The sequence below is a fragment of the Notamacropus eugenii genome, chromosome 4 (genome assembly GCF_028372415.1).
Source record: "Notamacropus eugenii isolate mMacEug1 chromosome 4, mMacEug1.pri_v2, whole genome shotgun sequence".
In the NCBI taxonomy this organism is placed as follows: Eukaryota; Metazoa; Chordata; class Mammalia; order Diprotodontia; family Macropodidae; genus Notamacropus; species Notamacropus eugenii.
Genome location: NC_092875.1, coordinates 398,506,362 through 398,534,139, shown reverse-complemented (window position 1 = coordinate 398,534,139; position 27,778 = coordinate 398,506,362). Strand labels below are relative to the sequence as shown.

The following is a 27,778-nucleotide window of genomic DNA, read 5'->3' as shown; positions in this document are numbered from 1 at the left end:
ACGAGGGAGATGAATATTCTATAAATAGGAGAAGACTGAGTAAAGAGAATAATAAAAAAAGCTTATTTTTTATTTAAAAGACATACCTCTCATATATTCCAATAAACAAGCAAAAGAAAAGGCCCTTAAAAATAGAATTACCACAATAAGATGTTAGTTTTAGAAGATGGAACAAATAGAAGTGAAAAGGTTCATGTGTTAAGTTGTGCGTGTATTGCGGCTATTAACTTTTGGAAAGAATTGTATTTGATCTGGAGGGTCAATGACTTGGCCACCCCATGCCCAAAGTCACATAGTCTGAACACTTATAAAGTACAGAACAAATTTACCTTTAAAACGTTTTAAAAACAAAAAGTTAACTTCATGATGAGAAGGTTAAGTTTTAGTCATAAAACCTGTAGGGTGTTTGGTGGTTATCCTTGTAACAAAATAGAGGTTTGCCTTCTTCATTAGATCAGTAGTCCAAGAAAGTAAAATTACAGTTTCTTGTTAAGTCTGGAGTATCCTCTTTTTAATCTGCCTAAGAAAAATGGATGCCTTCTGCATTGAATCCATGTAGCAATCTGGAAAAAAGGGGAACATGAAAAAGTAGGCAAACAGTAACCAAAACAAGATCTGTGCTGCTTAAAATTTTGTGTTTGGGAGAACTAAATCTAATCCCAACAGCTCACTTAAACAGTAATTTGATTTTTAAAAATTATAGTACAATAAAAAATAGTAACAATCCATTGTAAGAGATTTGACACATAAAGACTTTTGAGATCAAGAAGACCCAGGTTCAAATACTCCCTTCTGACTTAGATTTGCTAGGTGCGTGGCCATGGGCAAGTCACAAATTTTCAGTGCCCCAGTCAATTAAGACTTTAAAAAATGCAAGTGAGTTGCTCATCTCCATGGAGGAAGGAATTCCCACATCAGGACTTAAACTCCCAGATGAAATCACATGTCAGGATGAAAAACAAAAAGTCACAAAATAGCTGCTCTCTATATACAACTGTAACTGACTGGAAAACCTATTAGATTGCCTTTCATTTCTTATCACTGAGTTTGGTCTACTCAGGTTTAGATTGTGTGTTTAAATGGGAGACCTCTTTCATCTTGATACATAAAAACAATTTAAAATATCAAGAGATACCACAGTATCACAAATTCAGAGCTAAAAGGAATATCAGAAGCTATTGCAACCTCTCTATTTTATAGGTGACAAAGGAGGCCTGGAGAGAGCTTCAAGGACCTCTTTGCCCAAGGTCACCCAGGCAGAACTAAGATTGAAATTCCAATCTAATTCCAGTTGGAGCGTTCTGTACTGTATCATGATGTCTCCCAGGACAAGAACCCAATGTGATCTGGAAGGCCATTCCATGTAAAGAAAATTTTTGTTCCTCTCAATGAAATTAGGTAGAGGGAAGATGTTCTTATGTACAAAAGGAAAACTAGGAATTTCCCATGGTTTCACAAGGGCTTGTTGTTCAATCACGTCCATCTCTTTGTGACTCCATATGAGATTTTCTTGGTAAAGATATAGGAGTGGTTCTGCCATTTCCTTCTCTAGCTCATTTTACAGATGAAACTGAGGCACACAGGGACTTGGCCAGGGTCACACAGCTAGTAAGGGTCTGAGGCACGATCTGAACTGAAGTGGAATAAAAAAAAAAGACAAAGTTCCCTCAGGTCAGTCAACAAACATTTATGAAGTGCCTACTGTGTGCCAGGCACTATCCTGAGTGCTAGGGATAAAAAGAGAGGTGAAAAACAGGCCTTGCCATTGAAGGGCTCCCAGTCTGACACAGAAGACAACAAGCAAAGAGCTAGGTAAAGCCTCCGTTTTCATGCTAAATCTCCAGGTGGCCAGGAAGAATAGGAACTTGTTCTTGGCAACTGTAAAAAGGACAGTGCAATGGAAAGAGAACCACAATTGGAGTAAGGAGAGCCCTGGGTTCAAGCTGCATCTGCACACTGGGGTAATACCTGTAGTACTTAACTCACAGCATTATTGGGAGAATGTGGTTGGAATGTCTAGTGCTTTGTAAACCTTGAAAGTGCTATGTAAATGCCAGTTCCTATTAGGGTCATAGAATGTGAGTCTCTAGTTGCCCCTAGGGTCCAGTCTTTTATTACTTCCTGTGTGGAGAATGAAATGAGTACTCTCTGCTAAAAGATGGAATTACCTTGGTATATAGTTTCTAGAATTAACATCGAATGCCACCAGTATCACTCAAATCAACAGTGTACCATCTGACTGTTATAACTCTACCAAACCATTTGTATTTACCAGCAAAGCTAAGTCAAGCAGAGAATTAAGACAATTACTGGTTTGCTTAAGGGCAAAATTCTCCCTGAACACATATGGACATTCTTAAAATCTGTATGGCTGATTTAGGCGAAGTATTTCAGTCAGAATTATCCAAATACTTAGCTCACCTGTGCCTCACTCTGGTTGTTGTGAGTTGGCCTCAAGTGACTTAAGTGAGCAGCCACAGTGATCAGCTGTTACCTAGACCCTACAGTGACTGCCACTGTTTTATGCTCAATTTCCTGAGCAGTGGTTAGTACCAGGATGGAAAGAAAAGACACAAGGGTCAGATTCCTATACCTCAGCTAGGGAAATGTAAATAAACAGCTGCTACTTTAGCACTCCTCCAACTGATAAGCTTATTAAGCAGATAGGCTCCTAAAGGAATACTCAAAAGACTATGAATGAAAATCCGTTAAAATTCCCCCTTAACCCAGACATTGTCTACTGGCTCTGACTGTTCCTCATTACTGGTTCTTGAATAAAATCTTACGTGCTAGGGCTAGCAGCCTCCATCTGCTACACCAAATACTATTACATGCAGTGCAAGTCCTATGCATCAGGTTTTCCAGGTAGCCCCTGTGTGCTGCTCTTCTCCAATGGCCTTTATAAACACAGCATCTGAAGATGTCAAGAGTACAGAAATGTAAATGTGTCTAAGTCATTCAGAAAAATAAAAATGTAATTACCTAATGAAGTCATCTATGTCCATGGAACGGGCCCGTTTGTCACTAAAACCTGTATCCGTTAGGATTTTCTGTATTTTATCTGCAATGCTGAAATCTTCTGGTACTGCCTATCAACACAGGATGCAGAATAAATGAACACAATGTCTTGCAATGCAGCTACTTTGACTCTTTTTTGGGGGTTCATGCAAGTCACAAAATAACTTTTGGTTTATGATAATATGGAAAGGAGTTTAAATGTACAGAAAAATGAATCTTTGAGTATAGGTTGCATTAGAGGGCCAGTGAAGTCTCTCCCAACTCAGATTCTCTGATTCTATGGTTCTAATTGGGTGACCTTCCCCCACACCAAGAAACCCAATTACACTTTTGAATAAGATCATTTTTTTACTGCCCTAAAATTCTTATCTTTAAAATGGAAATAATTTACAAATCCTAGATAACATTATTGTACTTTTAAAATATAATTTTACATCAAAGAATAAATCATTCTAAAGGAATTTTTAAAAAATACCAGATCGTTTAACATGCTGTCTCTGTACAAGCACATCACATTTACAAAGTTCTAGCCACAAACCTCTGAATGTTTACATGCAGTTGGGTTTTGGAGCCGTTTAAAGGTATGCAGTAATCAGCAGATGAAAAAGACAAGGAAAATGCAATGGTGATGGCTCACAATTAAATTGTAGTGATGTAGTTACAGTTGCATTAATCTACCAGAAGCAGAATTAAAATGTTTACAGCCTGTGAGGGTAAATACTGTATGCTTTGTTACTAGAGATACAGAATCTGCCTGAAGACAGAGGTGCATCATAAAAGAAGATGATTGCATGACCACTAAAAACCATGTTCTACTTACAATGTTATGAACTGAACAGTGAATTCGGTAATTTTTTTCCAAAAGCTGTTGCACTGCACTCGACCTATGATGATGCAAAATGATATTAACAGAACTGCCAAGTTTGAGTTTCAATAGATTCCTTTCTATATTATGTTTAGTAAAAGGTATTTGAATGTTATTTATGCTTTTACAGAGTTTTTTAAGTGTTTCATATTTAAATGAATGACAGTGCCAAAACTGGTCACATTTTAGATTGCTATAATTATAAGCTTAACACATATATTAATAATGACCATCATTTTTATAGCACTTTGTTTTACAAAGTGTTCATAAACTGATCAAAGGGTTGAGAGTGGGAAGGCATCTTGGAGATCATTTAATCCAACACCCTAATTTCAGTGAAATTCAGATTCAGTGAAAAGCAATGACTTGCCCAAGGTCGCTAAGTGGCAGAGCTAGAATTTATACCCAGGTCTTTTAAGACCAAATCCTGTGTTCTTTCTCCTACCCTCCACTGCCTCGCTCCACATTTATTATTTGATTTGTTCCTCACAACATCCTAGTGAAATAGCTAGTGAATTTATCCCTGTTTTCTAGGTGATGAAACTGAGCCTCAAAGAAATTGTGACTGCCACTTACTAGCTGTGTGACAAGAGCTATGAATCAAGCCCAGGCCTCCTATGAATCAAATCCACTGCTCTTTGCATTACATGGCAGCTGCCTCCATAATAAGAAAGAGACTAAAGGAAACAAAAAGGAAACAAGGCTGAAAAGTACCCTTGTTGTGTGATTTCGGTGAAACCTGGGTAGACTTGTATGAACTGATCAAGGGTGAATTCAGCAGAACCAGGAGAACAATTTATACAGTAACAATACTTTGAAAACAAACAACTCTGAAAGACTTCAGAACGCTGATTGAAGCAATGAATGAATGACCCACTATACAAAGAACCAGCGGAAAAACATGCCACCCATCTCCTGACATAAAGGGATGGACTTACAATTTAAAAATACACATACCCATAATACATATGTATATGTATAGATTATATCATAAGTAATAGTTACATTTTGTTTATTTTGGGGCACGGCCAATGTGGGAACTTGTTTTGCTTCACTGTTTGTTAAAAGGATTTTCTTTTTTTTCTCCCAATGGAAGAAGTTGGGAGAGACGAATATTTATGTTCATTAAAAAAAATGTAATTAAAAAAAGGACAATAATAAATGAAACTCAGCTTTTAAAAGTACTCCTATTTTGGGTAAATGCAGCCCCAGTAACCTCCTCAAACTTACTACTTCAAGTTAAAAGTTAAAACCCGAGTCTGGGGAGCTATGGCAGAGGTGGAGAGTTTGAAGAAGCAGTGGTAGAGCTAGGCCAAGAATCAAATCTTCTGACTCCCTAAGTCACTTTTCATTAATACTCTGACCATCCCCTACAATTACATAGTTTTTAAAAAAATGCTTAACAGTCTCTGGATCCGTATACTGTAAAGCAGCTGTCTATACCCCATAATAATAAACACAAAGAAGGCACTTACTTAAATGCTGCAGATAGAGTCTTGTTTTTCCTTACAAATGTTATCCTCACTAGACCATCCCACTCCTGAAACAGATGGATGATATTGTTCTTAGACACCAAAAAGTCTTCAGTTTGCTGTACTCTCTTCATGAAAAAACCTGTTATGTTCCCTCACTAATGATAATTGAAGTGCAAATATATAATAACAAAAGGTTGAACCAAAATTGATCAGAAGTAAATAATTTTCAAAAATAATGTGGCTCCAATAAAAAAGTTTGACAATGTAGCCTGTACAAGTCACCTGAATTTCCTAGCAAGCTCCAGTGGCACACAACAGATAATGTTCCAGGCCTGGCTCCTGTTACAATTTTCTCCTTCTGAATGATGGCCCTATGCTCTTGTGCAGCCAAGTGGCTTGGCTTTGTTTTCACCTTACCTGGAAATTGATAGGTGGTGGTGGGTTCCTGGGTTCTATCCTTACCACACTGGACTCAACTTTTGGTGGAGGTCTGAAGTTATTCTTCCCAACCTGTTCATCACAAAATGAGTGTCAGGCTTCATTTTATTGTGACCAAAATCACTGTACTCAAGAGACTCAACCCAGGATGAAGTTACTCTACAGGTTAAATTTCACTTACTTTCATTAGATGATCCACTCGTGCTAGTAACTGAGTATTAATGGAAAGTCTGCAGTACAGCTTGTCTCCTGGTTTTGCAACCAAACGGAGAGCAAATTCTCTCTGGAACATAAGTATAGCACACCTGAAAAGAAAAGAAAATAGGAAGAAAGAAAACTCCTATTTTAATAAAGAATACATAACCATAAAAATATCACTCAATAAAATGTTCATTTATTTTATACAAGGCACCGTGCTAGGCATGAGAGAGTCAAAGTCAAAAAAGAGTCATCATAGAAATTAGAAAAGACCTTATGGAGAAGTTGACACCTATGTTTTAAAGTAAGGAAGGGATCCTTAGAGGCAAGAGATAAGGAAGTCCATCATCCAAAAGCAGAAAATGACATGCTGTTTATGGGGCAAAACCAAGATGGCATAGTAGCAGGAATAAGACCAGCCTAGCCCTCCTCCATACAGCTCCTCCCAATAGACCTTGAAAATGCACCAGACAAAATCCTGAGGGGTAAATACAAGAAAAGTTACAGTGAGTAATTTGTGAAGCCTCAGACAGCATAGAGAGAGAGAGGTCTGCTGATTCTAAGGATGAGGTCAGGCCAGCCAGAAGTGCACTGCCCCCATGAAGCACCACAGCAGGCAGGGAAAGGCTGTGACCACAGCAAGAGGAGGTCCCAGACTCATCCTGAGGTACCACCAGACCCATACCAGGGCACCTCAATGAGGACAGGTGTCAAATGGCAGCTTTGTCATCTACTACCCAGTACTGGGTCACAGATCCAGGGTACATACACTAAGAAGGAGAACGCTGGCAGGAGTGGTATTCCCAGGTGGGGAGGCTCTGGGCCTTGCACTAAGAAAAAAAGAAATTCAGAAGAAAGAGGCAGCACTATGGCTCAGACCCCCAGGATAAAGGTTGGGGGGGTCTCAGCTCCATCATTTAGCCCAATCTACAGATGAATAAACAGGGCAAAAATTCTAGATCAAAGAGAAGCCTAAATTCTGAATTAATAAGTTTGGCTTTATTATAATAAAGTTGGATGATTGGTGATAGGTTCAGGAGCATTCTACTCTTGCTCGGACCCAAATCCAGGTCAGGGACTAGCTGAGCTCAAGTGGCAGGGGTAACAACCAGACTCTGATCTCCATCAGATCACTTTGAGGGCACTAAGAACTTGTAGGTCTCCAGCCTGTTCCTCAGATCTTGTAGTAATGTAACACAATATTCCAAAAAAGTGGCAACAGGACCAGTTCACACCCTTGGCTCTAGAAGTACTTGACCCTAAAAACAGACTAGAAGAACAAGCCAAAGAAAAGAAAAACCCCACGAATAAAGACCTACTATGGTGGCGAGGAAGCCAAAGATATAACCCAGAAGAAGAGAATCTGTAATGCAAAGCCTCAGAGACAAAAAGCAAGAGTGTTATTGTTGTTGTTTTTAAAGAGAGTTAAAGAAATTTTTTTTTAATAAACAAGAGTACTTGAGGGAAAAGATGAAAAAGAAATTATAAAATTGGAAAGGGAATTAATAATTTGGCTCAAGGGGTACTAAACTTTGCCAAAGCAACAAATTTCCTGAAAACAGGAATGCAACAAATAGAAGCCAATGACTTCATGGGATAACAAGAAATTTTTTAAGGTAAAAAAACTGAAAAAAATGCAAGAAAATTTAAGTTATCTTATAGCAAAAACAACTAACCTACAAAAAAGATTTTAAAAATTAAGACTCATTAGACTACCTGAAAAACATGACCAAAAAAAGAGTCTAAACATATTTCAAGAAATATTAAAAGAAAACTGCCCAGATCTCTTAGAATCAGAGAGCAAAACAGAAACAGAATCTACCAGGCACCTCCCAAAAAAGAAATCTCCTGGAACATCAGAGCCAAAATGCAGAGCTTCTAGGCACAGAAAAAATACTGAAAGCAGTCAGAAAAAAAAATTCAAATACAGAGGAATCAGTCAGGATCACATATCACTTAGCAGCCACCACTATAAATGAATAGAAAACTTCACATGCAACATTCCAGAAGGCAAATATGGTTTCATCAGATCCTCACAACGACTTTGCAAGGTAGGTGTTTTTATCTCCATTTTTCAGATGAGGAAACTAAGGCAGACAGCTTAAGTGACTTGGAGCTATTGTGTCTGAGGTTGGATTTATTGTTAGGTCTTCCTACTTCCAGCCTTGGCACTTTATCCACCATACCATCTAGCTGCCTGTAGTAAGAATGGAAAGGTAAGAGAAGAGGTCTGGTCATAAAGAGTTTTAAATGCCAAAGAGAATATATTTGATCTTGGAGGTAATTCTTGAATTCTGTTTAGGACAGAGTTATTGAGATGCCTACAGGACAACCCATTCCAGATGTCTAAAAGGCATCTGGTGATTTAGGACTGGAGTGCAGCAGAGAAACTAAAACTGGATTTACCAATCTGAGAATCAGCTGCATAAAGATGATAATTCTACCCAAGAAAACTAATGAGATTATCAAGGAAAATAGTAAAATAGTATAGAGCTGGAGTTCTTAACATTTTTTCTAACGTTAAACAGTTTGGCAATCTGGTGAAGCTATTAACATCTTTTCAAAATGTTTTTGAAATCATAAAATAAAAAAACCATAGGATTGCAAAAGAAACCAATTATATTGAAATGCAACTATCAAAATATATTTTGTAAAAGTTCATGGATGCCAAGTTAAGAACCTCTGGAATAGAGAGAAAAGACAGACTCAGGAAAAGGCCTGGGAGGATGCCCACAGCTGGAAGGTCTAACAAGGATGAAGATCCAGCAAAGGCCATATTGGGAGAGAACGAGGAGGGAGCAACGTCATAAAAACCTAAAGAGGAGAGAGTATCAAGGAAGAGATGATCAATCTCCCAAATGCTGCAGAGAGGGCTACAAGGATGAAGACTTAAGAAAAGGCCACTTTTTTGTGTAAAAACTCAAGAGTTTTTACTGAATTAAGAGAGGAGGAACTAGATTGCTAAGGGCTGAGAGAAGAGTGAGGAGAAGTGGAGGCACTTAGGGTTAGACAGCTTTCTGGAGGAGTTCAGGTAGTAAGACAGGGAGACCATGTGATAATTATCACTAGCAGGATGGGGGGAATGGTCCAATTAAGTGAAAATTTATTTAATGATAGAGGAGATATAGCTCTGTTTGAAGGCAGCAGAGAAGGAGCCAATATACTGGAAGAAAGTGAAGATAAGGATGAAATTCCAAATATGTAGGTACATAACACAAAGACCAAAAGCCACTGACCCCAAGTGGTCAGAGGATGCCAACAGTTCTCAAAAGAACTGTAAACTATTAACTACATAGACAAATATTCCAAATCACTAATAATAAGAAAAATGCAACTCAAAAGAATTCTAAGGTTGCACCTCACACTCAGCAAATTAGTAAATACGACAAAAAAGAATAACAGTCAATGCTAGAAATAAAGCAGATGCCTAGTGAATGCAGAATGATAAAACAAGTTCTAGCACATGAATAGAATGGAATATTACTATGCTCTAAGAAAGTAATAAGTCTCTCTACAACAATTGGAATCTAGAATATGAGTTCAATTTCAGCCTCAGACACTGACTAGTGTGTGACCCTGGGCAAGTTACTTAATCGCTGTTCGCCTCAGTTTCCACAAATGTAAAATGGGAATCATAATAGCACCTACTTCACAGGGTTGTTGGAAGGATCATGTATTTGTAAAAAGCCTGTATAGTGCCTGGCACACAGTAGGGACTATATAAAAGCTTATTTCCTCTCCCTCCCCCAATGTAAACAAACACAAAGATCACCACCACCACCTGCCAATATCATAAAGGAAACAGACTGTTGTGAGATTATAATAACCAAGACTGACCCCCAAAAGAGAAGTGAAAAAGCAGCTCATCCCTTCTTTGAAGACATCAGGGATTATGGGGTTGGAATAGTACAAAAGGTCAGACTGTTTTTGGTATGTTGGTGAGTTTTGCTAATTTTTTTCTCTTTTTTATTCTTTGTTGTAAGAAATGATGCTGTGTGAGGAGGAAAGGTGAGAGATTCACTAGGAAATGTAAGTGATGCAACAATAAAAGATATCCAAAAGACTATTTTTTTAAAAAAGGAAAAAAAACCCCAAGCAATCTTCGATTTTGCTAAATGCCTGACACAGCACAAGCAGGATGACGAGAGGCATTCTAGAGTGAACAAGAACAGCCGCCTCCCCTCTAAGGTGGGAAAGGAAGCAAAAAGACCGAGAATAATTCCCATTAAAAGCAAAACTACTGTCTGTTATTTTTGGTTTAGGAATGAGGGACTGCTGACATGTTTCTGTTTAAATACATATGATCAACCCCTAACTAAGAAAACAGAAACAGCTTCTAAATAAAATTAAGACTCAGTTTTAAAGGGAATGAGGGCTTCTAAAGTATCTAGTATCTGAGACTAAATGGCAAAGTTCATACATAGTAGCACAGGTTTAGAGCACAAAGGGTACAAAGAAGCCATCTGGCCCAGCCCTCTCATTTTCCAGAGGAAACTGAGGTTAAGTGAATTACCCAAGGTTTCAGCTTATGTCAGAGGAGGGACTGAAGCTCAGGTCTTCTTAAATCCCAGTTTGGTACACTATCCATGATGCCTCTACTTTATATTGGGCAATCAAGAAGAAAAAAAGAAAAAGACTCACTCCAGAATTTTTTAATAAGAGTGACAGTTAAGATTATAGAAAAACTGACACATACCTCAAAAATCAGGCATGCTTTTTTAAAACGTAAATTTGTACAATGTAATGGGAACAAAATTTGGTTTATGTATTGAATTTCTTATTGAAATTTCTCCAGCTCAGGAGGAGTGGGTGTTCAGAAAAGGGAAGGCTTTGTGGAAGAGATGGCATCTGAATTAGACCTTTATAATTAATCTAATTTGGCCAAATTAGAAACCAGTGTTAAAGAAGAATGAAAAGGTAAATTGTGCATCATCCTGTGAAAGCCAATCATGCCTACTTCATGAGAAGTACAATGTAAAATGCTGGGGATACAGACATACAAAAAAGCAAACAACCCCCTCCTCTTGAGAAACTTATATACCATCAGGAAACAATGGAGAGGCCTGGAAGAATTTTGAACTGAAGAATAGTTTTCTCCAAGCTGTGCTTTTAATCAGTTTGACCACCTTATTAGATTACAGGGAAGAAATGGGGAAAATCAGTTAGGAGGTTACTACAAAAGGTATGAGGAAACAGCGTCCTGAGCTAAAGGTGGTAGGAGTAGAATGGAAAGGATGGAAAACAAAAAAAGGACATTTATCTACTTTCTCTGACTTCAACAGCATTTACCTGACATTTTAGGGAAGGATACACTAAAAATAAACCAAATAGAAGTAACCAGTCTTTCTGAAATACTCTAGAAACTCAGTTTTCGGACATACCTAAAAAAAGGTCTATGCAGCAACAGCTTGAAGACAAACGGGGAAGAGATCTGCAAAAGAGAATAACGATGTGATTCAAGGAAACATTCACAAAACGATCCTTAATTATGATCTGTCTGCAGCAACACCGAGCACACCTGATAAGGCAAATTTGCCACGCATGCATCGAAGAATGGCAAATCAGTTTTCAACACATCACCAACCACTACTTGCAGTTTGCTTGCCTGGGGCCTGCCAAATGGAGGAAAAAAAATTTTTTTTTAAATTACATGAGCATGACTTTGGAAGACAAAACTACTAATTCTATTAGTTATACTCACGTTCCCTGAACTCTTTTGTGAAGTTCAGCTACTAGCCTGGGGTCAAGTTCACAGGCAATGACCTGGAGCAAACAGAGAAGTGATTAGAAAATATATTTAGTTAAACATGGATTGTTCTTTGGCATTCAATCCTTTCAACAGTAAAAATCCTGAAACACGCTTTCTAAAATACTTTTCAATTCCTACACATTGTACTCCATTTACCACCCCTACCCACCCCTGCACACACACACTACCTTAAAAGTATCCTTAAAAACAAAGTTTTTACGCAGGTAGTTTTGAGAACAAGGAATCAGAACTATAAAAAATACTCTAAATCACTAATGATTAGAGAAATGAAAATTAAAACAAGCCAAAGATAATAGTTCATACCCATCAGACTGGCTAACATGTAAGAAAAGGAAAATTATAAATGCTAGAGAATATGTGGATAAATAGGAACACTAATGAACACCAATCAATCTGAATAATAATTTGAAACTATACCTAAAGAGCTACACAACTGTGCATACCCTTAGACCCAGAAATATCACTAACTAGGACTGCATGGCAAATAGATCAAAGAAAAAGGAAAAGGACCTAGATGTACAAAAATATTAATTTATCTATGTGGTAACAAAGAATTGGAAATTGAGGGGATATCCATCAACTGGGGAATGCTAAACAAGTTGATAGGATAATATTGTACAGTAAGAAATAATGAGGAAGATGGTTTTAGAAAAACCTGGGAAGATTTATAAACTAATGCAAGGTGAAATGAGCAGAACCAGGCAAACAGTAACAGCAATACTGTAGCAATGATCAACTGTGAAAGGCTTAGAAACTCTGAGTGATACAATGATTCAGTTTTCCGATGAAAAATGCCATCTACATTCAGAGAGAGAACTGATGAACTGAGTTGCAAAATGGAATATATATTTTTTTCTACTTTATTTTTCTTGCTTTTTTTCTGCAATTATGTTTAATATGGAAATGTTTTACATGACAATGTGTATAATGAGTATCACACTGTTTGCCTTCTCCATGGGTAAGGGGGGGGCTGCAGGGAGTAAAAGCATTTGGAACTCAAAATTTTAAAAAGGAATTTTAAAAAATGAAATGAAAAAAGTTACAAAAATTGAGATGCTGTTTGTTTTCTTATGAAATTCCACCAAAAACATCACAAAAACACCACACTGTTTAATTTGGCTCAAATTAGTGTGACTACACATTGGTCCTCATTGACATTCACCATTACAACATTTCTGTCCTGCTAATATTCTTGACAGAGACAATACTAATAACTAATATTTACACAGCACCATAAGATTTACAAAGCAATTTATACCAATTATACATAAGTATATTATACTTGCCTATTTTCAAAAGCAAGACCTTGGGATATTTTCAAGGTAAAGATATGTTTCGAGTTAACAAAAAAGCACTATTGAATAAAATATTACAAGTCAACATATATCAGATAAGGCTGAAACTGTGACTTCAAACTGCAATCTCAACTGGGGATCTATCTACTATTCAGTGAAATATTTTCCACAGGAAACTTGGTAGTTTGATCATGAACTCAACTAGCAATTGTTTTTACTGAATAAAGATATTTTCCCTAACTTGATAATGTTAGGAAAAGACTTCAAAGTTATATCCAGGGTTAATTTAACGTCATTGTAATTCATAATATTGAATTTTTGGGATTTTTTTAAAGCTTAAAAATACAATTCAGTTTGCTGAAAGTCTTTTTTAATACCAAAATATTCAAATTTAAAGGTAAAATGTTAAAATAAGGTTTTAAAATTTAAATGTTTAAATTCCAAAACTCAGACCTTTTTAGCTTTTTCTAGTAGTTTCACAGTCATGTTTCCAGTTCCAGGACCAACTTCTAGGACCACATCTGTTGGTCTCAAGGCAGCCTAAAAACAAGCACAAAAATCTTAGGACTTTATCTCAGATATATATATTATCATATGATACTATGTTTACGTTAACCTGCACAAAGCTAAATTATCAAATGACTTCATAACTCCACTCTAGTAGAGGGAATTTTAGCTTGGTTATCAAAACTTAAAAATGAATATGCCCTGCCATTGCCACTGGGCTCAAATCATAAACGGATATAAAATCCACTTCCTGTTTCAAAGACCTGTGATTGTGGTGATGTAAAATCACTCTTCACCAACACAGATCACAAGTCCTCTACACCTTAATAGATGATCTACGAGTTGTTTTGGCCAGAAATATTTATCATATGCATCCAACTTGGTAGTAAGACTCTCCAAACTTAGATAGGCTGGCGCTTGGGCAACAAAAACTGTCTGCAACCAGACCCAAACATGAAGCTTTTCCAGGTTGGTGAGGATATACCAGGACATAGGTTTTTGAGAAGCCATGGTTAAATACCTTGCCATAGTGAGGCATTAGGGTAGGACTGTTAGTGCAGGATGAAATCTACACTTATTCCAAATAAAGGAAAATAAAGATTATTACTTGATAAACAGTTAGAAAGACCCTGAAGAATCTTTGTGAGGTTCCCATACTTTGTGTAATCTTATTAATGCTTGGCCACTAGGATTTTGTTTACATTTGTTATTACCACATACTAGCCCAAATGAGAAGTGAAAACAGTAAAACAAACTACTTCCAAAAACGCTAAATGAAATGGGAAGTATTTAGAAGCATTCCTCCTTGAGGAAAGAATAACCAGTTTTACTTCTGAGTGATCCCATTCCATCCTGTCTCCTCCAACAGATTGTTCCTTCTTTCATCTTCACTCTCTCACTTATTTTCAATCTTTCCCTCTCTCTTGGCTCATTTCCTCTACCTACAAACATGCCTGTCATCCCTATTCTGAAAAAAAAACCTCACTTAATCCTTCCATCCTGGCTAATTACTCCTCTATCTCACATTCCCTTTTAAACTCCTTGAAAAGGCCAACCAACCCTGGGTGTCTCCATTTTCTCTCCTCTCATTTTCTTCTTAACCCTTTACGATCTGGTTTCAGATCTTATAACTGCTCTCTCCAAAGTTATAAATGATCTTAGTTGCCAAAATTATTTGACTCTTCTCCATCCTCTTTCTCTTTGACCTCTATGCAGTTTTTGAAAAGTGTTCTTTGTGATATTGTCTTTAGGTTTTTAGGACACCATTGTCTCTTAGTTTTCCTCCTGACTACTCCTTCTCTGTCTGCTTTCTGGATCTTTCTACAGATCAGGTCATGTCCTCTATCTGCAGGTTTCACAGGGTTCTGTCCCAGGCTCTCTTCTCTTCCTCGCTACACTCCTTTACTTGGTGATCTCATTGATCACCATCAATTTAATTACCATCTCTACACTGATGATTCTTAAATCTACCTTTCCTGCCCCAATCTCTCTGCTGAACTCCAACCTTGCATCTCCAACTGCCTATCAGAAATCTTGAACTGGATCTCTAGTTTTTAAACTAAGTATGTCCAAAACCAGAATTCATTATCTTTTCCTCTAAACCCTACCCTCCTCCTTCTTTTCTTATTAATGTACAGGACAACACCATCTTCCCAGTCCCTTAGGCTCACAACCTAGGAGTCATCCTGGATTCTTCACTATCTCTTATTCCCCTATCCAAGCTGTTGTCAAAGCTTTAGATTTCACCTTTGCAACATCTCTGGAATCAACCCTTCTCTCCTCTGACACTACCAATGCTCCATGAAAGACCCTCATCATTTCACACCTCCTTTACTGCAAAAGCCTGATGGTGGGTATCTGCCTCAATTGTCTCCCCATTCCTTAAACCCAGTTCAATCTGAAGCCCAGGTCCCTGCCCAAGCTTCACTTAATGGCTGTATTTTGGGCCCTCCTGGCTTAGAGTGAATGTCAGTGGTAACAGTTTCTCTTTGCAACAGCAACCCTGAGAGTCTTCCCCTCCCAGCTTGATTTCTTTTTCTTTTCTTCTAATTAAAGAGGCCATCCTTTGACTCATTTCTTAAAGAGGACTCTTCAATGAATGGATGTTACCTCACTCTAAATGAATAAGTGAAAATGCCTCAGCCTAAAAGGGCCAGGGTCTCCTACTGCATCCTGAGCCATCTCCAGTCATCCTGATGAATATCTGATCACTGGATCCAGATGGCTCTGGAAGGGAAAGTAAGGCTGTGACCTATACAGCCCTCCCTCACTCAAATCAAAGTCAACTGCAAGTCATGTCATCATTTCCCTGATGTCATGGTCCCCTTCAAAAACGAAGGACAAACACAACAAGCTCCCCAATCCAATTCATCTTCCATTCAGCCATTAAAGTGATTTTCCTAAAACACAGGTCAGATCATGTCATCTCCCTACTCAATAAACTGTAAGGGCTTTCTATTGCCTCCAGGAACAAATACAAATGCTATGTTCAGGATTCAAAGCCCTTCATAACCTAGCCACCTCCTGTCCTTCCAGTCTTCTTACACCTTACTCCTTTCACATACTCTTTAATCTAATGACACTGACCTCCTTATTCCACAAATAAAACCTTCCATCTCTAAGCTCCAAGCATTTTCTCTGGCTGTCTCCCACTTCTGAAATGCTCTCCCTTTAAGGAGAACCAACGTAAACAAGTGAAAGAAAGTAGGCAACAAATAAAATGCAATTTTCTTTCATGTTGTGGTGAGTAGATTGTGAATTTGTTTGGGTTCATCTGCTGCACCGTCTATATAAATGGCTCCTAAATCTATATATTCCCCATTAACTTCTTCAAATCTGGTCCCACATAGCCAACTATTCACTGAACATTTTCACCTGGTCATCCCATAAACATTTAAACTCAATATTTTTTTTTAATTAAATTTATTTATTTAACTTTTAACATTCATTTTAACAAAATTTTGGGTTACAAATTTTCTCCCCTTTTATCCCCTCCCCCCCCTAAACACCAAGCATTCTAATTGCCCCTATGACCAATCTGCTCTCTCTTCTATCATCCCTCTCTGCCCTTGTCTCCGTCTTCTCTTTTGTCCTGTAGGGCCAGATAGTTTTCTATACCCCTTTACCTGTATTTCTTATTTCCTAGTGGCAAGAACATTACTCGACAGTTGATCCTAACACTTTGAGTTCCAACTTCTTTACCTCCCTCCCTCTCCACCCCTTCCCTTTGGAAGGCAAGCAATTCAATATAGGCCAAATCTGTGTAGTTTTGCAAATGACTTCCATAATAGTTGTGTTGTATAGGACTAACTATATTTCCCTCCATCCTATCCTGTCCCCCATTACTTCTATTCTCCTTTGATCCTATCCCTCCCCATGAATGTCGACCTCGAATTGCACTCTCCTCCCCATGCCCTGCCTTCTATCATTCCCCCCACCCTGCTTGTCCCCTTATCCCCCACTTTCCTGTATTGTGAGATAGGTTTTCCTACCAAAATGAGTGTGCATTTTATTCTTTCCTTTAGTGGAATGTGATGAGAGTAGACTTCATGTTTTTCTCTCACCTCCCCTCATTATCCCTCCACTAATGAGTCTTTTGCTTGCCTCTTTTATGAGAGATAATTTGCCCCATTCAATTTCTCCCTTTCTCCTCCCAATATATTTCTCTCTCACTGCTTGATTTCATTTTTTTTTTTAAGATATGATCCCATCCTCTTCAATTCACTCTGTACACTCTGTCTCTATGTATGTGTGCGTGTGTGCATGTGTGTGTGTGTAATCCCACCCAGTACCCAGATACTGAAATGTTTCAAGAGTTACAAATATTGTCTTTCCATGTAGGAATGTAAACAGTTCAGCTTTAGTAAGTCCCTTATGACTTCTCTTTGCTGTTCACCTTTTCATGGTTCTCTTCATTCTTGTGTTTGAAAGTCAAATTTTCTTTTCAGCTCTGGTCTTTTCATCAAGAATACTTGAAAATCCTCTATTTCACTGAAAGACCAATTTTTCCCCTGAAGTATTATACTCAGTTTTGCTGGGTAGGTGATTCTTGGTTTTAGTCCTAGTTCCTTTGACTTCTGGAATATCCTATTCCATGCCCTTCGTTCCCTTAATGTAGAGGCTGCTAGATCTTGTGTTATCCTGATTGTATTTCTACAATACTTGAATTGTTTCTTTCTAGCTGCTTGCAATATTTTCTCCTTGACCTGGGAACTCTGGAATTTGGCCACAATGTTCCTAGGAGTTTCTCTTTTTGGATCTCTTTCAGGCGGTGTTCTGTGGATTCCTTGAATATTTATTTTGCCCTCTGGTTCTAGAATCTCAGGGCAGTCTTCCTTGATAATTTCATGAAAGATGATGTCTAGGCTCTTCTTTTGATCATGGCTTTCAGGTAGTCCCATAATTTTTAAATTGTCTCTCCTGGATCTATTTTCCAGGTCAGTTGTTTTTCCAATGAGATAGTTCACATTATCTTCCATTTTTCCATTCTTCTGTCTTTGTTCTGTGATTTCTTAGTTTTGCATAAAGTCATTAGCCTCCATCTGTGCCATTCTAATTTTGAAAGAACTATTTTCTTCAGTGAGCTTTTGAATCTCCTTTTCCATTTGGCTAATTCTGCTTTTGAAAGCATTCTTCTCCTCATTGGCTTTTTGAACCTCTTTTGCCAATTGAGTTAGGCTAGTTTTCAAGGTGTTAATTTCTTCAACATTTTTGGGTCTCCTTTAGCAGGGAGCTGATCTGCTGTTCATGCTTTGACTTCATGTCTCTCATTTCTCTTCCCAGCTTTTCCTCTACCTCTCTAACTTGATTTTCAAAATTCTTTTTGAGCTCTTCCATGGCCTGAGCCCATTGGGTGGGCTGGGACACAGAAGCCTTGATTTCTGTGTCTTTGCCTGATGGTAAGCATTGTTCTTCCTCATCAGAAAGGAAGGGAGGAAATGCCTGTTCTCCAAGAAAGTAGCCTTCTATAGTCTTATTTCTTTTCCCTTTTCTGGGCATTTTCCCAGCCAGTGACTTGACCTCTGAATATTCTCCTCACACCCACCTTGCCTCCTGATCCTCCCAGCCAGCGTTTTGGGTCTGAGATTCAAATGCTGCTTCCAGCCTTAGGGCTTTTGTCAGGGGCAGGGCTGCTATTCAGTGTGAGATTAAGTTCAGGTGGTCAGGTCGGGGCAGGGCCGCCTCTCAGGCTCAGTTCCCTCAGGGGGTTTATGCACAGACCTTCCACAATGGATCCAGGCTCCCGCCCGCTTGGGGAACCCCTGTCTGCAGCCGCCTCTCAGCTTCTACTTCCCGGGGGGGCCTGAATTATGGGGGCACCCCACTCCCCTCTAGACCCGCCAAAGAGACTCTCTCACCGACCCCCGTCACCTGTGAGTGGAGGGACTTGTGCGGCCGCTGGAGATCCCGTCCCTGAAGCCTGCTCGGATCTGTATCTCTTGGTGCCGCGGCCGCAGCAGGTCTGGGCTGGGCTCCGCGTCTGCAGTGCGACGGACCTTTTGCGAGAGGTTTGCAGGTCCCTCTGTGGGTGGAGGGACCCGCGTGGCCACTGGAGATCCCGTCCCTGAAGCCCTCTTGGATCTTTTCCTCTTGGTTCTGCGGCCGCGGCAGGGCTGCACTCAGCTCCCAGTACTGGCGCCCAGTCCGCAGCGCGAAGGACCCCCCGCGAGAGGTTTGTAGGTCTCTCCGGAACAGAAATCTAACTCGCTCCAATATTCCGTGGCCTCTGGGTGCAGAATTCGCCGTGAGTTACTTCCCTGTAGCCGTTCTATGGCTTGTGGGTTCGGAGCTATGTGTATGTGCGTCTTTCTACTCCGCCATCTTGGCTCCGCCCCTAAACTCAATATTTTCAAGAGAATTCATTATCCTACACCTACCACCCTCCACACCTCCCTGATTTTTTCTGTTAAGAGCAAAACTACCATGCCAGTCACTCAGGTTACAATCTTAGAATCATCCTTGCCTCATTCTTCTCCTTTGCTTTCAGCCCTCTCCCCAAACCAACCCATTGCCATATTTGTTCATAAAATGGACAAGACATCCCTTACATAATTCTCTACCCTCTATTCACAAGGCCACTACTGAATTTGGGACTTTATCAACCCTCATCTAGCCTACTGCAATAGCTTCCCAAGTGGTCTCCCTTCTTTTCTCTCTCCCCTCCACAACCTACCTTCCACACAGCTACTAAAAGAATCTTCCTAAAGCAAAAGTTAAGCTGTATCAACTGTTCTCAAAAATCTCCAGGGTCTCTCAATTTTCTCTAAGATAAATCACAACTCCTTATCCAGGTACTTAAAGTCAGTCCTCCATGATCCGGCTCAACCTACCTTTGAACAGTCTCACAAATTATTCACTCCCTTTCACGAACTCTACATTCCAACAAAAAAGGTCTACTAACTGTTGCCCAAACTCAACATTCTATCTCCTGTTTCTGTGTAGTTACAAAAATACCCCACACCGGTGTGTACTTCCTCTATTCTACTACATCTCAAAATCTTCATCTTCCTTCAGAAGCCAGCTCAGACACCAAAATGTTTTTCCTATTTCTCCACAATTTCATCCCATTCCCTTCTTCAAACAATCTTACATTTACTTATCTGTGCACGTGCTGCTCCCATTAGAGTGTCAGCTTCTTGACAGCAAGGATTATTCCATTTATTTTGCCTTTTTATCTCCAGTGCCTAACACACAGCAGGTACTTTTAACATGTTTGTTGAAATGTTGAAATACAATACATGAATCCAGCAACTTTTTTAAAAGACACATTCTAAAGAAAAACGTCTTGACTTTCTTTTCAGTCTTCAACAAAACCAATTTATACAAACCTTATCAATGATGCTATTAACAATGAGAGGATTTTTCAAAATATGCTGTCCAAGTCCAGTATTAAACATGACACCTATAAGAAACCACAAACCAAATTTGTTATACAACACATCATGCTACTACATCATTTATAAAATGATTGAGGAATGGTTAAAAAATACATGATCTTTACACTTTGTGTAAAGTATATACTTTGTATACATTGTGATCTTTACAGGATGAAATCTACACCACCCCAAAAGTAGGAAAATAAGGATTATGACTTGAAAAACAGTCAGAAAAAGCCTTAAAAGTTTTTGTGAGGTTGCTACACTGTGTGTGATCTTATCAATGGGTGCCACAAGGACTTTGTTTACATTTATCATTAACAAACGCTGGCCTAAATTACAAGTTAAAGGGATAAACAAGCTATTTCAAAAAGTTAAATGATAGGGGAAATGTTTACAAGTGTCCCTTCTTGAGGAAAGGTGACCAATTCGATATGTCTTTTGGAGAATGCCTGAAAAAAAGTGAATGTAAAGGAATAATACTGTTCCATAAGAAACAAGTAATATGAGGAATACTTAGAGGAATGGGAAGTCATATAAAATGAGGAAAACTGAAATAAGCATAAACCAGAAAATGTATAACATGTAATCACAATAAGGTATATACAAAGTACAAAAAAAACTAAATTGAGTATTGAACATTATAACAATTAAACCTGACCCCCCCCAAAAGCACTTGCCTTATTTATAGAGGAAGGGGTCTACAAGTGTAAAATATTGTGTATACTATCAGACACAGTTGCTTTATTTCTTGGTTTTGCTGAACTGGGTTGTTTTTTTTTTTTTTTACCTTTTTCATTCTTTGTTGCAAGGGATGTGTCCCTGGGTAGGAGAGAGGAAGGAACTTCTACGAACGGATAAAGCTGACGTAAAAACAAATCACTATTTTTAAAAATTAGTTTTTATACTTATCTTTTTTATATCAATATTCCTTCCCCTACTCTCCAAGAGAGTCATCCCATATATTCACTATTTTTTAAAAAATTAAATGAAAGTGTTGGATTAAATGATCTAAAAGGTTTCTCTTTCAGCTTTAACAACATATGAGAATGCAATTAGAAAAAATGAGGAAATCACAAGATTTGGAACTGGAAGGTACCTTACTTCAGTTCAACCCTATTATTTTAGAGATGAAGAAACAGGTCCAACAAGAAGCAAAGTCCAAATCCTCTATGTCCAGTTCTAGTGCATCCTTGTATCTACCGTTGGTCATGCTGCCTCTCATATGTGGGGTCTCCGTTCTTATTCCGCATGTATAAAATCACAGATCTTGTGCTAGAAGGGCCGTTAGAGGTTCTTCAGTCCAACTACCTCATTTTACAGATGAGGAAACTGAGGTCCAGAGAGCTTAAGTAATTTAGAGATGAGTGGTAGAGGTGGGATCCAAACCTATGTCCTCCAACTCCAAATCCCTTGATTTTTGAGCTCCGTCCTATGCATATTACCTCTAACTTCCTTCTCTCTTTCACAGAAACATGAAACAGAAGAGGATGAGCTCTGAACTCATGTCCCCCAACTCCAAATCCATTGATTAGAGGCAGGTAGGTGGCGCAGGGAATGGAGCGCTGGGCCTGGAGTCAGGAAGACCTGAGTTCCAATCCAGACTCACTTGACAGCTCACTTCACCTCCGCCTGCCTCATTTTCCTCATTAACAAAATGGGGATAATTACCGCACCCCCTCCCGGGGCGGGGCGGTAAGAAGCCAAGCAGGCAGTGGCGGCTGGAGCACGGTAGCCTCATCTCATAGGTCTCATACAAGACTCCCAAGCCTCCCACCACACAGAGCCCCTCCACTACACTGTCGTCTTTTTAGAGACACCCGCCGGGCTGGCAGTGCCAGGCACACAGTCGGGGCTTAACCAACCTGTGCAGATCTGCTGGTACAGACTGAGCCAGGACTCCCCGGGGAGGCGGGAGGGCGGGGGGGGCACTAGAAAGGACACATACAAGGCAGGAAGCAGAAGGAGCTGGAGAGCCGGGCAGCCCCGGGGCCTGCCAGGCTGGGCAGGCTGTCCAGCCACCACACTACACGCCGTGCCGTGCCGTGCCACCGCACGCCGCGCCGCTCTCTCTCGAGGGGCAGCGAGTCCCAGAGCCGGGAAAAGTCCGGCAGCCTTCCCGAGCACGGGTCCCACCATGCGTAGCCCCCCTTCGCCATTCCTCCAGGAAGCCCACGCTTAGCACAAGTCCTGGCAGCTCCGCGCCGGGAGTCCCGGACCTGGGCAGGGACGAGAAGGGGGTCGGGCCCGGTACGTCCATCGACCCCTTCCTTCCCTGGGCCTACCCCTTACCGCCAGCATTCTTCTGCTCCCGCCGCTCCCGGCGCCGGCTGCTGGTCACCGACTTTCCCTTCGGCATCTCGACTCAGGAGCCGACGTCGGAGACTGGAGACCTTGCCGAGAAACAGTGGCTCCCAGCCACGTGGGGGAGGGGGCCAGAGGAGAGCCCGAGGCTCCTCCCTTCTCCCCACCCTCCTCTTTTCTCCGCCCCCTTCCGTCCCTCCAGACCAATGCGCCTGCCGGGAATTGCAGTTTTTACTCCCGAGATAGCCCAGAGAGATTCGGAAGGCAAGACCTACAATCCCCATGACGCTTTGCGTTGCCGCATTCGGTGTCCTTCGGATTGGGCGATCCAGAAAGGAAGACGTGCTTGCCTAGACTTGCGACTGCGCAGTCAGCCGGGCGGGTTTTGTCGAGCTTGCAAATGCTGGTTGTAAGCTGGCGCGGTGCCAGAGACCGTTGTTCCCAACCTGCTGGTGGTCTGGTGGAGAAATGCGTTCTGCACCCTTGTCGATACTGCCATACTCTGGATGTACGTAATACACGTACGTTTTTGTCTCCCCTGACAGGAGGGGTGGGTTGTTTGGGGGAGGGGGTTGCCCCTGTGTTCTCAGCGCCGTGGTGATTGACAGGAGTTACTCTTGCAACATGTAAGGAGGGAAATTAGAATAACAGCAAACCACCGGCCCCTGGAGGCGCCCCTCGGCTGGGGATGCTCCACGAATGCTGGTAGATGGGTGCGAGACGATGGAGGGGACGGTTAGTTTCCTAGAAAGAACCGATGCGGAACAAGGACACTTGGTGGGATAGCAGCCGTGTAGGGAAAAACGAGGTTGGAAGACGCTAGAGCTCTGGTTAATGCAGTAATCACTCCCGATTCCAGAGCGCCGGGGATGACACCCCTTGCTGCCCACCTCCTCAAACAAATGAGGGGATCAGAATGACACGTACGGGTTTTGGACAAGGCCAATGCGGGAACTGCATTTTTGCTTTAAAAATTATGGTATTTTTTTCGGGGGCCGGGGATGTGAAAGGTGGAAGGAAGAGAGAGGCTAGCCATAGGGTTTCTCCTGGCCCTCACCACTCCCAAAAGAAAATAAATGGAAGATCAGAAGGAATCACAGTCAGGACAGCTTTGAGAAGTACACGTATTTATAATATCCTTTTTTTTTTTTAAAGCAAGCTCTACATAATAGAGACGTTTCAGTTTCATATAAAACCTTCCCTTGTTCTACAATGTATGTGGAAATGCTTGCTTTATTTGATGTTTGTTAAAACAGGATAATATTTTTTATATGATTAAAAGGGAGAAAGGCTAAGAGAGTTGATTTTTGTCCCATTTGGATCCCAAGCTCATGAAGAGCTTGTGCAAAGGATTTCTCTCCATTTCAACTCTTCCTGGTGTGTTCTGGAATCTCCTATACATGAGGCACACCAAACTGCATAGATAGTATGACTCCAAAAAAGAGGATGGGGGTTATAAGTTTTGTAGTAACAGCTCCCTCCCCCAAATCATTGTGAATTGGGAAACTGTTTGTAGATATAAGGGCAAGGTGTTATGCTGGAAAGAAAACTAATGGAGCACAAGGTACTGCTAGATGGCTCAATGGTTAGAGCTCTGGGTCTCAGTAAGACCTGCGTTTCAATGCAATCTCAAATCCCAGCAGATACTAACTCTGTGACTGTGCACGTCATTTAATATTTGCTTGTTTTAGTTTCCTCAGCAATAAAATGTGGATAATAAGGGTTGTCGTGAGATCACATGATATTTATGAGAATCATTTAGCAAAGTGCCTGGCATATAATAGATACTATATAAATACATTTTCCCTCCTTCACCTCCTCCTTTCCCCACAACCATGGAGTCAGAAGACTTGGCATCTATGAAAAAAGAAAAAAAAAAAGGAAATAGAGTAGGTATTCATTGAGTAATAGCTGAACAAATTATATTACAGAAATATAACATTTAACTGCAAAATATTATGACTATGAGGAAGTCAGGGGGAAAAATGAGAGCTTAACTATTCATATAGAGTGAAGAAAACAAAACTCAGAGAACAACACACACACATACTGGGTGCAATAAAATAAAGAAAGTACAGAAAGACCACAAAACTTGATAACCAACCAGCCTAGGAGAACAGATAATAAAATGAGCTGCCCTCTTTCTAGTAGAAAAGTAGAGGAATAAGAAGATAGAATACTGCATTGATCATTTTGTATTGGTTGTTTTTTTTCTAATTGGTTTTCTTTGTTACTGGAAGGGTTCAATGAAAGAAAGAAAGGTAATACACTGACTTACTCAATCAAAAAAACGTTCCAAGGTTTTGTTGAGGTAGTGCCATTTAATAGCTCTGTGAATTTGGGTAAAAACACACAGTTCCTCTGAAACAGCTTCCTTATAAGTAATAATATCTGTACTACCTGTCTCACAGGGTTATGAGGATTAAAGGTGTTGGAACAAAAGTGTGATCCCTATGTTGGGAAGCAGAATAGTAGCAAGCATTCTCTCCTGTCACTTCGTGTATCCTGAATTAACAGTGTCTTACAAGAATTCTTTCATATTTGTAGTTAGGTGGACTCACTCCCCAACTTTACTGTTAGTTTGTTGTTGGCAGGGTTAAACTATACACACCAGGCAGACAAAAATGTTATTTGTGGCAGTAAGATTTGAAATTCATTACGGTGCGTTTTTAAACTATTTGAAGTTATTTATGCCATTTTAAGATGTTTCTGTAACTTAATCAATGTTAAAAAAAAAAAACAAAACATTGTTATGATCCTTTCCTCCCCTTCTCTCTTAATTGTAGAATACATTCTTTTTAATTTTACATATGCATTAGTTATCATAGTTCATTCTTATATTTTTCTCTAGTGACTGAATTATAAATAAGAAAGGTAAAATGCTATTTACCTTAGTAGAAGAATTGTTTAAATTCACATCATAGATTTAGAGCTGGAAAGGACCTTGTGGTTATCTTGTCCAAAATTTTACTGATGAAGAAACAGACTGAGAGCTGTAAAGGCACATGTCTAAGGTCACACAGGCAATAAGTAACTGAGTCAGTATTTACATTCAGGATCTCTGACTGCAAATCAAGAGCTCCTTCCACTACATTACAAAGCGTGCTACAAAAATCATGCTGCTTGTGACTGGGCTTAAAATAGTAAAGTGTTTTAATGAACACGTGGCTATATAACAAATGCCTATGCTAAGACTTAATTTATTCTAGATTTATCAAAAAACATGGATAAAAAAATTCTCATTCTCATGTGTTCATATTTCATGGCAAATTAATTACCATGGAAATGCTCAATTATTCAGAAGAATATAACTCAATCAAAAGATTAAAAAATAAAATTGAAAGTACAATTATAATCAGGTTGCTGGTTTTGATTAAAACAATTAAATATTCTAGTCTAAACATAATGATGATCTATAAGAATGCATCCTATATAAATATTAAATGAAATACTAGCTTTAATACCAAAAAAATTTCATAGCATCCTTGAGGATTTTTCATTGCTGTTACATAGCCTTGATGTTACCAGAAAATTAGAAAAATTAAATTGTACTGGCAAAAAAATTAATAGTAATTATTACAAACAATATTTTATGACAATTTCTAATTTACTGCAGAACAACATGACTATTCTGCCCTGAATTCATAGTTCACAAAGAAAAAGACAACAGATCAATATAAAAGGAAGTATTGAATTTTTATATGAAAATTTGACATATTCCACAGAAAACTACCTGTTTATAAAGAAATTCATAAAACTGCCATCAGTGAAATTTATGTGCTAAAATAACATAAAAAACTTTATAAATACAGCCAATTATGTTTATTCGAGTGTTTATTATCTCATTTGGGAATCAAACCTTTTGCTTCTTAATCTCTCTGGAGCTTATGTTGCTTGATCTTTTCCCAGTGTATTCGTATTTTAACTAGAAGGCAGATGTGAAATAAGAGGATTTGATAAATTGTGGCAAATATAAATGAAGTCAATTTTGATTCTAAATGTTAGCAAAGACTGAAAAGTTTGATGGTTTTTATGGACCAAAATTAAATGGAAAATTTCCTAGGGATAATCCCTAACTCAATACCAAGAAAACAGAGATTCTCTACCAGCCAGCACCATACTCTCTATATCTGGAACCACTGATTATAGCAAAGAAATTTTGAATGGTGTGGATAAGTTCACTTACCTTGGCAGTATACTTTCCAGGGATATCCATATAGATGATGGAAGTAATTCATGCATTGCCTGAGCTAGCTCAGCACTTAGAAAGCTCTGAAAGAAAATGTGGTAGGTAAGACATATTAGGCTATATACCAAACTGAACATCTATAGAGCTGTCATGCTGATTTCATTATTGTTTGTGAAACCTGGAGAGTATATCAGTGCCATGACAGAAAATTGAACTACTTCCATTTGAACTGTTTTAGGAAGATTCTGGAGATCACCTGACAAGATAAGATATCTGACACTAAGGTCCTCTCTCAAGCTGAACTACCAAGCATTCTAACTCTCCTGCAGGGAGTGCAACTCCAGTGGACTGGCCAAATAGCCTGGATGCCAAATGCACACTTACCTGAAAGATTATTTTGTAGAGAATCCACTCAACACAAGCCCTCATACTCAAGTCAGAAGAAGCAATACAAGGACACTCTCAAGGTCTCTCTGAAGAACTTTAATATCGATAGTGAGACATAGGAAATTCTGGCACAGAACCACCCAGCATGGAGTGCTCTGGTCAAAGAAGATATGGTGTTTCTTTAGCAAAGCAGTCGCAGTAGCACAAAGGAAATGTGAGATACACAAATCTAGAAACACTATTTCAAATGTTCAGACTTTTTTGTGCCATACAGTCAAGCACATTATACCTTGATCCCCATACGTGTGGTAGAACCTTCACGGTTCCTTGTTGGACTGATCAACCACAGTCAAACGCATTATACCTTGATCCCCACGTTATGATATTGCGCCTCTTCGAGTACAAAGGACAAGCAACAATGGATAATCAAGGGTTAAATAAAGTTATTTAATCTTCA

General features: G+C 39.4%; 1 protein-coding gene and 2 long non-coding RNA genes across 10 annotated transcripts; 1 reads left to right on the top strand and 2 right to left on the bottom strand.

Moving 5' to 3' along the window:
• Positions 1–40: 40 nt before the first annotated feature.
• On the bottom strand, positions 41–25,656 carry DIMT1 (DIM1 rRNA methyltransferase and ribosome maturation factor). Of its 8 annotated transcripts, XM_072605551.1 has the most exons (14): positions 22,734–22,882; positions 21,232–21,304; positions 20,394–20,467; positions 13,513–13,599; positions 11,696–11,757; positions 11,513–11,606; positions 11,376–11,425; positions 5,978–6,101; positions 5,776–5,868; positions 5,359–5,423; positions 3,839–3,902; positions 2,983–3,089; positions 2,787–2,914; positions 41–563 (listed from the first exon to the last, which is right to left on the bottom strand). In XM_072605551.1, the coding sequence occupies exons 1-14, from the start codon at positions 22,740–22,742 to the stop codon at positions 490–492; spliced, it is 1,104 nt and encodes a 367-aa protein (XP_072461652.1). In that variant the 5' UTR covers positions 22,743–22,882; the 3' UTR covers positions 41–489. The 8 variants fall into 8 exon arrangements, with proteins under 8 accessions (XP_072461652.1, XP_072461655.1, XP_072461653.1 ...); XM_072605554.1 differs by lacking the exons at positions 21,232–21,304; positions 22,734–22,882 and adding an exon at positions 25,636–25,656; XM_072605552.1 differs by lacking the exon at positions 21,232–21,304 and having other exon boundaries at positions 22,734–22,955.
• LOC140501700 (uncharacterized) lies at positions 23,112–27,778 on the top strand. The gene is made up of 2 exons (XR_011966326.1): positions 23,112–23,253; positions 27,173–27,778. It is a non-coding gene; the product is annotated as an uncharacterized lncRNA (long non-coding RNA).
• LOC140501701 (uncharacterized) lies at positions 25,660–27,022 on the bottom strand. Its single transcript, XR_011966327.1, has 3 exons — positions 26,932–27,022; positions 26,605–26,670; positions 25,660–25,738 (listed from the first exon to the last, which is right to left on the bottom strand). It is a non-coding gene; the product is annotated as an uncharacterized lncRNA (long non-coding RNA).

Bases quoted from the DNA above. Each gene is read 5' to 3' on its own strand.
- DIMT1 (XM_072605551.1), bottom strand. The intron at 13,600-20,393 runs GTTTGTATAAAT...GCTTGTTTTTAG, and splicing joins TTAATAGCATCATTGATAAG to GCTGCCTTGAGACCAACAGA. The intron at 11,758-13,512 runs GTCTGAGTTTTG...TGTTTGCTCCAG, and splicing joins TACTAGAAAAAGCTAAAAAG to GTCATTGCCTGTGAACTTGA.